Here is a 17081-nt window from a genome sequence, read left to right on the forward strand (position 1 = left end):
AGAGACAGAGAGAGACAGAGACAGAGAGAGAGAGAGAGAGAGAGAGACAGAGAGAGACAGAGAGAGAGACAGAGAGAGAGACAGAGACAGAGAGAGAGACAGAGAGAGAGAGACAGAGAGAGAGAGAGCGGGGTAGGGGGAAAAACATATGATGTAATTAAATCAATGTATACAAACAACAAATGTGCAGTTAAAATTGGAGACAAACGAACAAAATACTTCCCACAGGGGCGGGGGGTGACGCAGGGCTCGCCAATCTCACCGACACTCTTTAATATTTACATAAATGAATTGGCAAAACTACTTGAACAATCTACAGCACCCGGCCTCACCCTATATGAATCCAAGGTTAAATTCCTCCTCTATGCAGACGACCTGGTTCTGCTGTCACCAACTAAGGAGGGTCTACAGCAGAACCTGGATCTGCTGGAGTCGTACTGCCAGACTTGGGCCCTGACAATAAATCCCAAAAAAACCAAAGTCGTTGTGTTCCAGCAAAGATCCAGACCTCAGGGACCCAAAATAAATTTCACAATAGGAACAACCAAAATTGAACAAACCACTAACTACACATACTTGGGCTTAAAAATCAGTTCTACGGGAAACTTCAAACTGGCTGTGAATGAACTGAAAGAGAAAGCAAGAAGGGCTTTCTATGCCATTAAAAAATCAATCCAAATAGAAATCCCAATTAGCATTTGGCTAAAAATTTTCAAATCAGTAATTGAACCAATTGCACTCTATGGCAGTGAGGTATGGGGACCGCTAACACAACAAGAATTTGCAAAATGGGACAAACACCCAATTGAGATCCTACATGCAGAATTCTGTAAAAGTATCCTCCGGACTCAAAGGAAAACAGTAAACAATGCATGCAGGGCGGAACTAGGCCAATATCCATTAATAATCACTATCCAAAAAAGAGCCACCAAATTTTGGAATCACCTACAAATGAGCAACCCCCAATGCTATCACTACGACGCCCTGAAATGCCAAGAGCTGACCATAAAGAAGAATACCCTCAGTCAACTAGTCCTGGGACTCAGTGAAGTAACTACTAACACTACTAACAATAACCAGCCACAGGACAGTGACAGCGTAACACAAAGAATTCGACCCAACACAATCGTCGCTAAGCAAAAGGAAAAATATCTGACATATTGGGCAGAAACAACAAAAACCCAAAGCAAACTCAATTGCTACTTGGCCCTAAACAGACAATACAACATAGCTGATTACCTGACCATGGTAAAGGACAGCAAACTGAGAAAAATCTTGACAATGTACAGACTTAGTGAACATAGCCTGGCGATCGAAAAAGGTAGACACAGGCAGACCTGGCTACCAAGAGAGGACAGGATATGCTCCCACTGCAGTCAGGGAATGGTGGAGACAGAGATGCACTTCCTCACAGCTTGTAGAAAATATCAGGGCATAAGGGAGAATTTCTACCCAAAATTTACAAAAATATGCCCGGAATTCAGAAAATTGAATGACGACCAAAAACTCCCATACCTACTAGGGGAAGAGAGAAATTGCATAACACTGGCGGCACACTATGTTACAGCTTGCCATAAACAGAGGGACAACCACTAAAGATAAGATAAGAGTATATATAAATTATATGAAAGTATATTTATACACTCAGGGATATATCTGTTTATACACTGTATGGATAGATCTGTATTTTTGTGAACAAACATGAATGTTTTCCAATGCTTTGGCAACATAAGATGTAACTTGTCATGCCAATAAAGCGATTTGAATTGAATTGAATTGAAATTGAGAGAGAGAGACAGAGAGAGAGAGACACAGAGAGAGAGACAGAGAGAGAGAGAGAGACAGAGAGAGAGAGACAGAGAGCGAGAGAGAGAGAGACAGAGAGAGAGAGACAGAGAGAGAGAGAGAGAGACAGAGAGAGCCAGAGAGACAGAGAGACAGAGCGAGAGAGAGACAGAGACAGAGCGAGAGAGACAGAGCGAGAGAGAGACAGAGCGAGAGAGAGACAGAGCGAGAGAGAGACAGAGCGAGAGAGAGACAGAGCGAGATTGAGAGAGACAGAGAGAGAGAGAAACAGACAGAGAGAGAAACAGACAGAGAGAGAGACAGACAGAGATGCGAGACAGAGACACAGACAGAGATAGAGACACACATAGACAGAGGCGCACAGACAGAGAGGCACAGGCGGAGACACATTCCCCTTAAATGCATCTGTTCTGGTCGCCTCAACCACTCCGTGTGGTCGCGAGTTCCCCATGCTCGCCACTCTTATTAAGTCATTAGGCATGAAGTGGTGCCAACAGGAGTACAAGTATTTCTCAAATAATTTAGGGCACTTTAGTAGAATGCACTTAATTTGCACTAGTCAAAGGGCTAAACTGTTCCCAAAGAATTAACCTATTACCTGGGAAGCTGTGAGTGTTCCACTCTCAATGATCCTTGCAGCATACTTTTACCATTGATCCCTTAAGAAGTCACTTTAACATCCTGTAGAGAATACAATGCCTAAAGCAGCCTTTCTCCCACTAATGGCTCCCTTATTAAAAAAAGAGGAAAAAAACCACCCAAAAGCACATACCTCGACGATGGGGTAATAGCAGTAACTCCAGTACCAGAAGCTTTTTGGTAGGATTCTGGGAATCAGGTGATATTCGGGAACAAAAGGATGGAATGTTTCCCTTCCCATTGTGTCCCGCGAATCTCCAGCTTCAACTCCCACCTGGGCCATACATTGGCCCAGTGCCAGGTCCTCCACAGGTGATGTATGGCTGCACACGTTTGTCTTAAAGCCGTTGACAAACCTCTTTAGGGCCTCCTTACTGAGGACGTACCCTGCACCGCCGCTCATGTAGCCTTGCTTCACGTAGGGTTTGAATCGTTTCCCAAAATAAATGGGCTTGCTCGGCAAGTGCTTCGACAGGAGCCAGCGCAGGTTGTCCACAATGACGTAGGTGTCATCGTCTGCTTTCATGAACCAGTCGGCCTCATCCAAGTGATGCTCGTGGACGTACTGGAACGCGCGAATGGTTTTCCAGTACAGCTGGTCCCGGCCTTCTCCAGTCCCCAATTCAATGGTGAACAACGCATGGTCCTTCACTGAACTCATGTAGAGCACAGTATTGCAGTGCCGAGCCCAAGTGGCATTTACGTGTTTGGCTTTGGTGTGAAGCGTGTTCGGGCTCGTCATCACCCAGCACAGGATTCGAACCTTTCTGTACAGACTGTCAGCCATTTCACTATCTTTGCCTAAACCAAAATTTGCAGGGAAAGAGACAAAGGAAAGTCATACAAAGAAAGAACAAACGTGCATTTATGTAGCGCCTTTCCCAACCGTAAGACGTTCCCAAAGCGCTTTAGAGTTTGACACCGATCGTGCCAACCAATGTTCCCCCTAAGGTGCTGTGCACCAATCGGGAGGTCCCCCGCAGGCCGCTCACCAGCTGTTGCCGTTGGAAGATACCCCGCATGCGCAGCAAATTTAATGGGACAACGCACGACAAAAAATTAAGAGGGAACATTGGTGCCAACCCAAGATCCAGAGGACACAGATTTAAGGTGATTGGCAGAAGAACCAAAGGCGACATGAGGAAAAACTTTTTACGCAGCAAGTGGTTAGGATCTGGAATGCACTGCCCGAGAGGGTGGTGGAGGCAGACTCAATCGTGGCTTTCAAAAGGGAGTTGGATAAGTGCCTGAGCGGAAAGAAATTTGCAGGGCTCTGGGGAAAGGGCGGGGGAGTGGGACTAGCTGAGGTGCTCTTGCAGAGAGCCGGCACGGGCTCGACGGGCCGAATGGCCTCCTTCTGTGCTGTAACTATGATTCTATGAACAACTTGTATTTATCTAGCGCCTTCAACATAGTAAAACGTCCCAAGGTGCTACACAGGAGCGTTATCAAAAAAAATGACACCGAGCCACATAAGGAGAAATTAGGGCAGGTGACCAAAAGCTTGGTCAAAGAGGTAGATTTTAAGGAGCATCTTAAAGGAGGAAAGAGAGGTAGCGAGGCGGAGAGATTTAGGAAGGGAATTCCAGAGCTTAGGGCCCAGGCAACAGAAGGCACGGCCACCAATGGTTGAGCGATTATAATCAGGGATGCTCAAGAGGGCAGAATTAGAGGAGCGCAGATATCTCGGAGGGGTTGTGGGGCTGGAGGAGATTACAGAGATAGGAAGGGATTTGAAAACAAGGATGAGAATTTAGAAAAATCAAGGCGTTGCTTAACCAGGAACCAATATAGGTCAGCGAGCACAGGGGTCCATCAACCTCAGAGGTAACTCCTCCTTTGGAGGCGTGACCTCCAGCAGCAGGTGGTTTGAAAGGCTGATTACTGTTCAGTACAAATATACACTTGTATTGGTTTGGATTTTGAGAGGATTTTTACCCTCCACTCCAGCCAGAAGTCTGCTCTACATCATTTCAAAGCTGGAAGTGGTCATTGTTATAAATCTCATCATCATCAAGAAACTACTCATGCAATAACGCTGGATGGCCAGCTGGTGGCGCCGTCCAAGGAGTATAAATACTCGGGCGTGGGCCCAGCTTGCTCAGGGACATTTTGTAAGACAAGGAACTAGTGAAGTACAACTAGACCTCCATGTTCTGAAACAAGTTGATTAAAGCCTTGCTTTATACTCAAACCAAGTGTGTAGTGAGTTTTATTACCTCAGTCATTCTGAAGGGAGGTCAGCAATGAGCAACAACTGCACACGTGGGAGAATATCCAATGCTTGAACTCAAGCTATTCACTCCCAAGAAACGGGCATGCCAGTCACTTATGAAACTACATAAACACACATGTAACCTGGTGTCCTCACTGTTGAGAGTAACATTATAACACCAGATTATTAGTCATGTATTTAGCATCACATTACAATTTCTGTAATGTGCTGAACACCATCACTTGACAAGATCTAAGATTGCTCAGAACAGAATCATCTGAACAGGCAATGATGTGGGCACACTGGTAGTCTTCCAAAATTCTATAGATTCTGGAACGGTTCCTGCAAATTGGAGGATAGCAAATGTAACCCCGCTATTTAAGAAAGGCGGGAGAGAGAAAACGGGGAACGACAGACCTGTTAGCCTCAAAACAGTAGTTGGGAAAATGCTGGAATCTATTATAAAGGATGCAATAACTGGGCACTTAGAAACTAATAGTAAGATTGGGCAGTCAACATGGATTTATGAAAGGGAAATCCAGTTTGACAAACCGATTGGAGTTCTTTGAGGATGTAACTAGTGGAGTAGACAAATGGGAACCGGTAGATGTGGTGTATTTGGATTTTCAGAAGGCCTTCGATAAGGTCCCACACAAGAGGTTGGTGAACAAAATTAGAGCACATGGAATTGGGGGTAATATACTAGCATGGATTGAGAATTGGTTAACAGACAGAAAACAAAGATTAGAGGTAAACGGGTCCTTTTCAGGATGGCAGGCTGTGACTAGTGGGGTACCGCAAGGATCGGTGCTTGGGCCCCAGCTATTCACAATCTATATCAATGATTTGGATGAGGGGACTAAATGTAACATTTCCAAATTTGCTGATGATACAAAGCTAGGTGTCAGTGTCAGTTGTGAAGAGGATGTGAAGAGGCTTCACGGGGATCTCAACAGGTTCAGTGAGTGGGCGAGAACATGGCAGATGGAATATAATGTGGATAAATGTGAAGTTATCCACTTTGGTAGAAAAAACAGAAAGGCAGAGTATTTCCTAAATGGTGAAAGAGTGGGGAATGCAGATGCTCAAAGGGACCAGGGTGTCCTTGTACATGAGTCATTGAAAGTGAATGTGCAGGTGCAGCAAGCCATTAGGAAGGCAAATGGTATGTTGGCCTTCATTACAAGAGGATTTGAGTACAGGAGTAAAGAAGTCAAACTCTAATTATATAGGGCCTTGGTGAGACCACACCTGGAGTACTGTGTACAATTTTGGTCTCCTTACCTAAGGAAGGATATACTTGCCATAGAGGGAGTGCAACGAAGGTTCACGAGATTGATTCCTGGGATGGCGGGACTGTCGTATGAGAAGAGATTGAGTAAACTAGGCCTGTATTCTCTTGAATTCAGAAGAATGAGAGGGGATCTCATTGAAGCATACAAAATTATTACAGGGCTTGATAGGGTGGATGCTGGGAGAATGTTTCCCTTGGCTGGGGAGTCTAGAACCAGGGGCCACAGCCTCAGGATAAAGGGTCGGCCATTCAGGACTGAGGTGAGAAGAAATTTCTTCACACAGAGGGTGATGAATCTTTGGAATTCTCTACCCCAGAGGGCTGTGGAGGCTCAGTCATTGGGTATATTCAAAACAGAAGTCGATAGATTTCTGACTAGTAAAGGCATCAAGGGATATGGCGATAGGGCCGGTGAATGGAGTTGAGGCAGAAGATCAGCCATGATCTCATTGAATGACGGCGCAGGCTCGAAGGGCCGAATGGCCTTCTCCTGCTCCTATTTCTTATGTTCTTAGTCACACTGACTGGTGTAGCCGTGGTCTCACACTTGGAAGGGGGTCTCATTATGCGTTGCCTCCATTTACACTGTGCGGCAGATTTCAAAATACTAGCGTTAACCAAGAAACAATTGCACATGTGCAAGAACATAAGAAATAGGAGCAGGAGTCGGCCATACGGCCCCTCGAGCCTGCTCCACCATTCAGTGAGATCATGGCTGATCATCGACCTCAACTCCACTTTCCCCATAGAGTAGTTGCTTTGGAGTTTGGATTGAGCCTGTGGCCTCGTACCGTGGACCTTCCTGAGCCTGCAAGAGGTTATGTACAGGTCAGCAATGCAAAAACTGACAGCAAACAGCCCAACTGCAACATGAAAAATGTCCAGTGTTGTTGGCGATGAATGATTTGAAAGAGCAACGGAAAACCAACTTCTCCTGAGGGGCTTCTTGGCTCTTCGAGTAGCACTTGCGAATATTTGAGAATGCTGCAGCTTCCTTACGAAACAGTAATGGAGTTATGCCAGGTGTCAGACATCTGTTGGCACAGGTCGTAAGGAAGACCTTCAACTGACTGAGATCCGAAGCCATCGGCAACTGAATCCTGCTGCCACGATACCTCCTTTGGTAGCAAACTCAACTCAGTCGCTTGCTGACACATCGCTCTCACAGTGACCAAGCCTGGAGAGGATTCTGCTGCTCCTTCATGCAACATTCCCCTTGTCCCAAATCATTCCGCACAAATCCCACCAGTGACAAAAACATCTCACGGGCAACAAATCGGACAACCTTCCTACAGACTGTAGAGTACTGGGCCTCCTCATGGTGCCTACTCTTTCCATCCTAGCCTTTTACTTGCCCATCAGTGGCAGGGGGTTCTGAGGTGACTGGTTGATGGTTTTCAGAAGCAGCCTTGGGGGATTGAAGTACTGCTTGCTGGTCCCTGGCGGTGGCTCGGTTCCCCTTTAAGCAGAAAGTGGAGAGAGCGAAGGCCCTCTGCATGTCATCACATGGAATGGAGCCCAGGTTTCTGAAGGCATTCCTTAAACAGAGTGAGAACAGGTGTTGGCAACAAAATACCTTCCGTGAGAGCCAATACTTGCAGGGGAAGGAAGAGGGTGTGAAGGGTAATGTGGGCCCGCCTGCATGTGGGTGGCAAGTCGCAAATGGTGTTTGATGCAATGAGGGCAGGATGGGTGCAACTGGGAAAACTGCTTATTATAGCCCATTGTTGCCAGGCGCAAATGCCTCCTGTTACCTTGGCTGCCCTGGAGAGGTCAGTAAACTTCTTCTAGCCTTGAGTATTTGTGCAGGGACCACTAGAGATGGCACTCACTGCCAAGGCTGTCCTCCCTGGGCCTCCTTCCCTCAGGGCCAAAACACTGGATCCGCCTTTGCAGGATTACAGACAGAAACACCTCAACTGATGAGTCTGTAAATCTGTGGGCTCGGTACCTCAGAGACTGCAGTGAGCCACGTTGCTCCAGGTCCTACATGGCTGCCTTGGCCCGTTCAGCTACTGAAGAGCACTGGATCTACCTGCACCCACCAGAGATAGACCGCCTAGAGAGGGCGCCAATAGCGTTGAGAATCCACCGTGAATATGTAGCGATGGTGCACTGAGGAAAATCGGGCTGGCTCTCAGCAGTGTAACACCAGTGGGAGGAAGTGCTAATTTGGGGCTAAATCCACCACGAAGGAAAATCTAGCCCGATTTTCTCTCTCTCCTTCACACCCAAAGGGCGACATAGTGATTACATCATGTAGAAATTTAAAACATGCATTTCACAAGGTGACAGTGCGCATCCCATACAGGAATTGTCTGTTTCTAAAAAGCACAAGAACAGAGGCAACGGATTAAACAGTTGCAAAGAGGTAATGTTGTGACTGATAATACATTGCTATTAAAATTAGGTGTTGCTAACTGCAGGATCTTTATGCGATGACTGATTCAGAATTTTCTCAAGGGAGTATCCCATCAAGAGTGGCACCCTTAAAGCATGCCGCTGAATTTCTATGTGAAGATACACAGGAGGTCAGGCAGCACCCGTCGAGAAACGATAAACCCTTCCTTAGAACTCAACTGAAGCATCAGCTACCTGCCGAGTGTCTCCAACGTTTCGCTTTTTGGCCACTGCTTCGACAAGGCGGCATTTAAAGAAACAGCCTGCCAGAAAAGAGCAAGCTAGTTAGGGCAGGCAGCCAGCTGTTTAAGGGTTGGCATTAGATTGGGAATAGAAGAATGGGTAGAAAAAGAGAGTTGGAAACAACTTTCACCCAAGGTTATAGGATGTTCAGGTCAGATATATTAACGTCAGACTCAATAACCATGCATGATCACAGCGGAAGCATCGGAATGGTTGCCTAAACAGCAAACTGTTATTTACCATGTAAACAAACCACAGATACAAAGAAGGAAGGCTTGTTGCATCAAGTTCAGAGAGGACATTGCCCTGATGGAACCAGGTCGCCTATCAAACCTGGCCTGAAACTGAACAGAAATTCAGGTTGATAGTTACCCATGAGCCCTTTCAGAGAAAAAAAACCCCACAGGGGCTGAAATTCCTCAGAGGGTCTCCCCACGGTAGCTCCTGCTGGAGACCAGCAGAACCCCTTGGAGTCCCAGTTGTGCTGGGGGGCCTGCCATTTCCTCGAGTTTCCGACTTAGAATGATACAGCACAGAAGGAGGCCATTCGGCCCAGCGTGCCTGTGCCGGCTCTTTGAAAGAGCTCTCCAATTAGTCCCACTCTCCCCTCCTCTTTCCCCATAGTCCTGCAAATTTTTCCTTTTCACGTATTTATCCGATTCCCTTCTGAAAGTTACTATTGAATCTGCTTCCACCGCCCTTCCAGGCAGCGCGTTCCAGATCACAACAACTCGCTGCGTAAATGTCACCAGGGGCATGGAGACTCCCTACGTCGGGAGTTTCTGCTAACCTGGCTCGAATTGGGACTCTACTCACCTCTGCAGGCTGGTACGCCAAGCAAATAGAGGATGTTGCCAGGGCTGGGGAATTTTAGCTATGAGGAAAGATTGGATAGGCTGGGGTTGTTGTCTTTGGAACAGAGGAGGCCGAGAGGAGACCTTATTGAGGTGTATAGAATTATGAGGGGCCTAGATAGAGTGGATAGGAAGGACCTATTTCCCTTAGCAGAGAGGTCAATAACCAGGGGGCAGAGATTTAAAGTAATTGGTAGAAGGATTAAAGGGGAGTTGAGGAGAACTTTTTTCACCCAGAGGGCGGTGGGGGTCTGGAACTCACTGCCTGAAAGGGTGGGAGAGGCAGAAACCCTCATCACATTTAAAAAGTACTTGGATATGCGCTTGAAGTGCTGTAACTTACAGGGCTACGGACCAAGAGCTGGAAAGTGGGATTAGGCTGGAGAGCTCTTTTTCGGCCAGCACAGATATGATGGGCTGAATGGCCTCCTTCTGCGCTGTAAATTTCTGTGCTTCTATGATACTGACCTCCAGATGAGCAAAAGTGAGAATCACTGGTAGGCTCCAGGCTACCGAGCCCCCGTAAAAATGGCTGATCTTTTAAATATAAAAAACATGGCCGAGGGCAGGCGGGCACCAGAGTTTGTGGGGCAAGTGGGCACCAGATATTTCACCTATAGTGGCACTTGCCCCATTCAAATTAGGTGTCCTCCTACTGACCCCCCAAACTCCAGCTTACCACCTGGACCACATGCCAAGGAATTTCAGAGGCATACTGTGGAATAACGAGTGGGACCCTGATTGCAGAAGGCATTGCGGAATATCCGTAGCGTAAAATGTGGTGGAACGTGGGTTTGCAATGCCAGGATTAGCTGTGCTGCGGAGCAGATGCCAAACATTCCCTACAGGAGGAACATTGGATGGATGAACATTGGAACATCGAACTCCAAACCATCGTCAACACCTTCACCGAAGCGTACGAGAGCATGGGCCTTACACTAAACATCCGTAAAACAAAGGCCCTCTACCAACCTGCCTCCGCCACACAGTGCTGCCCCCCGATTATCAAAATCCACGGCAAGACCTTGGACAACGTGGACCACTTTCCATACCTCGGGAGCCTACTGTCAACAAGGGCAGACGTCGACGACGAAGTCCAACACCGCCTTCAGTGTGCCAGTGCAGCCTTCGGTCGCCTGCGGAAGAGAGTGTTTGAAGACCAGGACCTCAAACCCGGCACTAAGCTCATGGTCTACAGGGCAGCAGTGATACCCGCCCTGCTGTATGCCTCAGAGACATGGACCATGTACAGCAGGCACCTCAAAGCACTGGAGAGGTACCACCAATGCTGCCTCTGCAAGATCCTGCAAATCCATTGGCAGGATAGGCGCACCAACATCAGTGTTCTCGCTCAGGCCAACATCCCCAACATCGAAGCTTTGACCACGCTCAATCAGCTCCGATGGACGGGTCACATTGTCCGCGTGCCCGATACGAGACTCCCAAAACAAGCGCTCTACTCGGAGCTCCGGCACGGCAAGAGAGCCCCAGGTGGGCAGAGGAAACGCTTCAAGGACACCCTCAAAGCCTCCTTGAAAAAGTGCAACATCCCCACCGACACCTGGGAGTCCCTGGCCGAAGACCGCACAAAGTGGAGGAGAAACATCCAGGAAGGCGCCGAGCACCTCGAGTCTTTGCTGGGAGCAAGCGGAAGCCAAGCGCAAACAGTGGAAGGAGCGCACGTCAACCCAAGCACCCCACCCACCCGCCCCTTCAACCACCATCTGCCCCACCTGTGACAGAGACTGTAGGTCCTGCATTGGACTCATCAGTCACCTGAGAACTCATTTTTAATGTGGAAGCAAGTCATCCTCGGCTCCGAGGGACTGCCTAAGAGAGAGAGGGATGGAGTGCACCGCAGGCTGCTCTTATCCACCCCTGGTGATGGCTTTTAGAACAGCATTGACAGGAGGCGTGCGAGCAGATTACCTGCTCCCTCAGCTGCAGAATGTGTTTGGAAAAAATAACCGAAAAGTTGAACGAACACAAAAGCCCCCTTCTTCCTCAATTGACCGAGATGCGGACCTAGAGTTCACAATGTTCCAGCACTATAGCTTGTTACTGTACCTAAGTGAGATTTCGGAGCCTCGCTGGGAAACATAGTGCCTTCCAGTTCCCGGGCCTGCCTTCCACTTGGCTCTTGTGAATAATTCCTTACAGTCTGAACCTCAGGCTGGAGGCTAAAGCGCCTCACAAATGAAAAGTAATTTGCGAAGAAGTACAAAACAAATATTCCAAAGAGAATGCCGAGGGAAAAAGCCATCCATGACCGGCAGGTGCTTGGCGCCATGGTTCTGCCTTCATTTGCCCGCAGCTACCTCAGTGTGCCTGGTTCCTGTCAAAAGACAAATACAAAGACTGAATCTCACAACGATTGCGACCTCTTCCTGCTCCACTCCAACCCATCCCATCTGCAAATGGAACCCCGAGACCCTCCACTCTCTCGATTCTAATAAAGCCTCTGGTCCTGCTGGTATCTCTCCTATTGTGCTCATCTTATTCGCCCCATGCAGTTTCTTCTACTCCTAATCCATGTTCCTCATCTCCCCAAGAAAACAGATGCCCCTTGCCTTTCCAACCACTATCCTTTTTCCCTTATATCAGTACTTTCCAAAGTTATGAAACCTGCTCTCAAATGATCTATTGCCTTGAACATCCTGGCTAGTCCGCAATCGTCAGTATGTTTTTTTTTAGCCTGTCTGCTTCCACTGATGTTGCTTATTTTGCGCAGTTTGTACTCTGCTCGAGCAGCTTGGCAATTCAGTTGTGATCGCTCTGGACATTTTCCAAAGTCTTTCACAGGGTCAGACATCATCTCCGAATAACATGGCCCATGGATCTAGTAAGTTGCAGATTCAGCTGTGACAGTCACTGCTTTAAGGGACTAAATCTCAGCCAGTCCATGCTTTCTTAATTTGGAGCTATAACACAATCACTACATGGGGTTGGTTACAAAATAAAATCTACTGGGCTTATGTTCCTGCACATCTGCCAATGCACTTTATTATGGTTATGTTTATGTTAATGTATTACAAGCCAAATGTATGTTGAATGTTTAAATGTCTTAATCTAAATGTACTCTCTCGGGAGCCGCAAGCCTACATTTCGTTGTACTGCACTTGTGCACTAACAATGACAATAAAAGTTGATTTGATTTTGATTTGATGTGGATTTGCACTGCTAGTAATACAAATTATGGGAATTTTCCCTAGGCGCGCAACTTGGGATCATCAGGAAAAATTTGGCATTTTCAGAGTTTATAACCCATTACAGGAATCAACATTTTTAAGGTGCATGAGAGTGTGAATGGTTGTTGAATGCTCATTTCAATTTAAGATTGTACCCCAGGAATGGGAGAGTTAAAAAACATATTTATAATACAGGAAACTTTGGTTTATCCGGAGGTTAACTGTCCGGAATGCTCGAGCCACCAGCAAAAATCAGGAGTCGTTTCATTAGGTTTTTTTTCTTTTCGTTGCTTTTTTTTCACCAGTCAGGCTCTGCAAGGTCTCGCTAAAGCTGTTGCTAAGCTACAGAGACGCTTGCAAGGTACGGCCGACTGTTTAGAAGCTGTTGCAACAGGGTTTGTTGCCAGATACGGAGCTCAAAATCTCTGTATGTTTCAACATTAACGCTGGAGTGTCCGGCAGTTTTGATGGGACGGCAACAGCTCGGTCCCGTCGGTGCCGGATAGCACAAAGTTTCCTGTCGTGCCTTTAACATAGTAAAACGTCCCAAGGCACTTCACAGGACTGTTAAAAGACAAACATTTGACACCGAGCCACATAAGGAGATATTAGGGCAGGTGAGAGGTAGGTTTTAAGGAGCGTTTTAAAGGAGGAAAGAGAGGTAGAGAGGCGGAGAGGTTTAGGGAGGGAATTCCAGAGCTTAGGGCCTAGACAAGAGAAGGCACGGCCACCAATGGTGGAGCGATTATAATCAGGGATGCTCAAGTGGGCAGAATTAGAGGAGCGCAGAGATCTTGGGGGGGGTTGTGGAGCTGGAGGAGATTACAGAGATAGGGAGGATCGAGGCCAAAAAAGGGAAAATTGGCTTTATACATTTAAAATTAAAGACGCTTGGTGTGGATTCATTTTAACTAAAATACAAGTGTTAAATACACAAGAGTTGTAAAAAGTTTTTTAAAACAGCTTGGGCAAACTGCTATTGTGTGATTGACTGCACCCCCGCCCCCTACGGTTTCACAAGCAAGAACGAATTCACTTCTGCTTTCCAAATTGCATTGCTGGAGTTAAATACTTGCTGTACTAGTTTTTATGTTAAAAAAAAGTTGGCCTCACACCTTTAGAGCTTCCGGCACTTCAATCTGCTTTTGAGTGGAAAGGCAGGCTAAACCAGAATGCCTGCTGCCATATGTAGACGATTTGCTGCTAGCTACAAAACAAAGGAGGAACATCTCCTGTCGTTAGGTGAGCTGCTGGAATTGTTAAAAGGTTGGCGGGGGGGGGCCTAGTAGGCTAACTGGGAAGGTCCATATGAAATCATGGATAACTTGGGAGACACCAATCTGAGAAAGGCCATTCCAAAACGGGGAAAGAAAATCCAGTACACATGGTATCATGGGGATGAGTGTAAACGATGAGGTAAACGATGGCCATGGATATGGAGATGACACGTGGAAAAAGACTTGTATTTATATAGCGCCTTTCACGACCACTGGACATCCCAAAGCGCTTTACAGCCAATGAAGTACTTTTTTGAAGTGTAGTCACTGTTGTAATGCAGGAAACGCAGCAGCCAATTTGCGCACAGCAAGCTCCCACAAACAGCAATGTGATAATGACCAGATCATCTGTTTTAGTGATGTTGATTGAGGGATAAATATTGGCCCCAGGACACCGGGGTGAACTCCCCTGCTTTTCAAAATAGTGCCATGGGATCTTTTACGTCCACTTGAGCAGACGGGGCCTCGGTTTAACGTCTCATCCGAAAGACGGCACCTCCGATAGTGCCGCACTCCCTCAGCACTGCACTGGAGTGTCAGCCTGGATTTTTGTGCTCAAATCCCTGAAGTGGGACTTGAACCCACAACCTTCTGACTCAGAGACGAGGGTGCTACCCACTGAGCTAGCACCGTGAAGGAGAAAAGGGAAACATATGTTGTGATGACAGAGGAAAAGCAAATGGTGAGATCGTTCCTGCAACTATAAAAAATAGTATTGAAACAAAAGAATGACACAACAGAACCAGAAAAGAAGAAACCCACCTGTCCAGTCCAACTAAGTAACCCCAGTGTCAACAGACTGGAAGAAATAGAATCAGGAACTGCATTATATATTTTGAGATTGTACCGGTTGTGTTAAATACGAGCTTGAATATGTCAACAGAATTCTGTGAAGTGATTTATTCTTCTTCTCTTCTTAGGCAGTCCCTCGGAACCGAGGATGACTTATTCACAACTAAGACAAAATGTTAGGGGAATTGGTAAAAGAATTGCTAGTGAAAAATTGAAAACAGAAGCCGAGGGCTGAGAAAGATGAGGCGGAGGGCTTTAAATCGCGAAGGAAACGAGGACTGACAGAATGGCTAGGAATAGGAGCCACGGCAGGGTTGGCAGGAGTGAATAGGATAGATACAGAAAGCATGTGGGAGCACGATGAGGCGATGAAGAGACAACTAAAAGGAATATTGGCAAAAATGAACCAACAAGAGGGCGACAACCTGAGCGAGCATCTGAACACGTTGTTGTCCACTGAGGAGTTAGTAAAGGATCTTGGAAGGGTTCAAAATACAATAAAAGAAATAATACAGGCAAACGACGAGGTCAACCAGAACCAAAATCTTACTAGAGGCATCATGTGCACCTTGTATGCAATGACTATAATCCAAAAATGACCAGACAATATGGAAAATAAGCGTGTCCCCTCCTTTATCCATGAAGAGCAATTAAAGAAGTGGTTCGATGGGAATGAGAACACTAATCACGATACGACGTACCAAATAGAAATGGCATTCTTGGCCCCACGGGATGAGGGCGAGGACAAGAACATTATCCCAGTGGTACTGGCACTACCCCTGCTAACGAAGAATGGAAGCCAGCCTTGGAAAGTGTACCAGGTAGAGTCTATCCGAGTGATTGAAGACTCTGGAATAGGCCCGATAGACAAACAATATTAAGAACATCCACACCATCTGAAAGGACGACGGAACTTGGGCAGCACCGGACAGAGTGCTGCACCCTAAAAGAGACCACTTGGGTCTGTAGGTGCAATGTGGTACGGCAACATACCACTCCGGCCTGTGGGTTCACGATTGATGAGGAATCACCCAATTGTAAGGCAAGTCTAGGATTCAGAGGAGGGACAGACTAATATAGCCCACACAGGCAAGGGAAAATACTGCATGACCACCTTTATGACTGTTGGGTTGACAAGATGCCCCAAAAGATTATTGGCAAAAATGAATCCAACAAGAGGGTGACAACCTGAGGGAGCATCAGAAGATGCTGTTATCCACCAATTCTGCATGTCCCCAACCAAAAAAAAAAAATCACAAATCGGTGATAACATGGTGCACCATCATAATGTGACCCACCTCCAAGTGAAACTGCCCTTGGAGAATGAGGCAATCCAAGCACTCCCACATAGCGGAAATTATATACCCCCTCTATCCCTCAGTCTGAAATCCATAGCCTATAGAACAAGAACCTCACAAAAACATATCATGCATATGCTACAAGATAACAAACAGATAGAGCAAGCAATGAAGGAATTGGGAAACCATGAATGCTGGGAGATAGCGACAAATGTAGAATTACATCCAGAGGCTAGACTGGTCCAAATGGGACTAGTAGTTACTCAATTGGGAGTGTTAGCTGTCGTATTGTTCACGACGTGCCTACTGCGCAAGAGCATCCGAGAAGTAAAAGCCTTGAGAAATGAGGATTGGATAGCCAAGGCAGTACAAGAGAGTAGCCCAAGATGGAGGGGCAACAAAAGGAAAGGATAGATTTAATTGCTGATTAAATACGTACGTTCAAAACAAAAAAAAGTAAGGAATGTGGAAACATGGAAGGTAGGAAGAAGGTTCGAGAGAGTTAAGTCTAGCCACAGTTGATTGGATTAATTGAGGTACAAAGACAGGAAGTTGCTCATGATGAAAGGCAAGTCTAGGCATGTAGGAAAATTACTGAATGGAAAGCACCATATGAGGTCATGTGGCAAAAGGGAGCCAATAGGGGAGAATAAGGGACTTGGCGGAACTCATTAACGTGTAAATAGGCTGTGATTTTAGTAGTACAATACCCAAAGAGATGCCTGGTGTAATACCGGAAGGGTATCTGAATCTAAAGAGCACATGACTACGCTTGATTGTACTCTGCTTGTGTAACTTCTCTGCACGTCGAGCTTAATAAAGGCGAAACAAGAAATCTCTGGCGTCTAAGACTCACACTTAATTCAACTTCGTAATTTAACAAATAATTCAACACTTCACATGGGAAGCTTCTTCATATTTTGTTCTTTGGACACAGGCAACAATGGCACTTGTTTCCAATTAAGTGATGTGCTAGGTCTCCACAGAGGGCATTAAGACGCAACCTGTGGGGCTATAGGCCAGACCAGGTGGGCGTGGCGGCAACGTTCCCCACCCACCCGCCCGCCCCGCAAGC

At 46.6% G+C, this 17081-nt stretch overlaps 1 protein-coding gene across 3 annotated transcripts in view; it reads right to left on the minus strand.

Moving 5' to 3' along the window:
* LOC147096940 (glycoprotein-N-acetylgalactosamine 3-beta-galactosyltransferase 1-like) overlaps window positions 1–17081 on the minus strand; it is a 28532-nt gene that overhangs the window by 7654 nt on the left and 3797 nt on the right. For all 3 annotated transcript variants that reach the window (XM_085972603.1, XM_085972601.1, XM_085972604.1), the window contains exons 2-3: window positions 11519–11786; window positions 2579–3246 (exon numbers count right to left, since the gene is read on the minus strand). In XM_085972603.1, coding sequence (XP_085828729.1) covers window positions 2579–3246; window positions 11519–11741 — 891 coding nt within the window. In that variant the 5' untranslated portion in view covers window positions 11742–11786. The remainder of the gene's footprint in view (window positions 1–2578; window positions 3247–11518; window positions 11787–17081) is intronic.

Source organism: Somniosus microcephalus, chromosome 33, assembly GCF_052327205.1.
Source record: "Somniosus microcephalus isolate GS21.2 chromosome 33, FLI_Smic_1.0, whole genome shotgun sequence".
Classification (NCBI taxonomy): domain Eukaryota; kingdom Metazoa; phylum Chordata; class Chondrichthyes; order Squaliformes; family Somniosidae; genus Somniosus; species Somniosus microcephalus.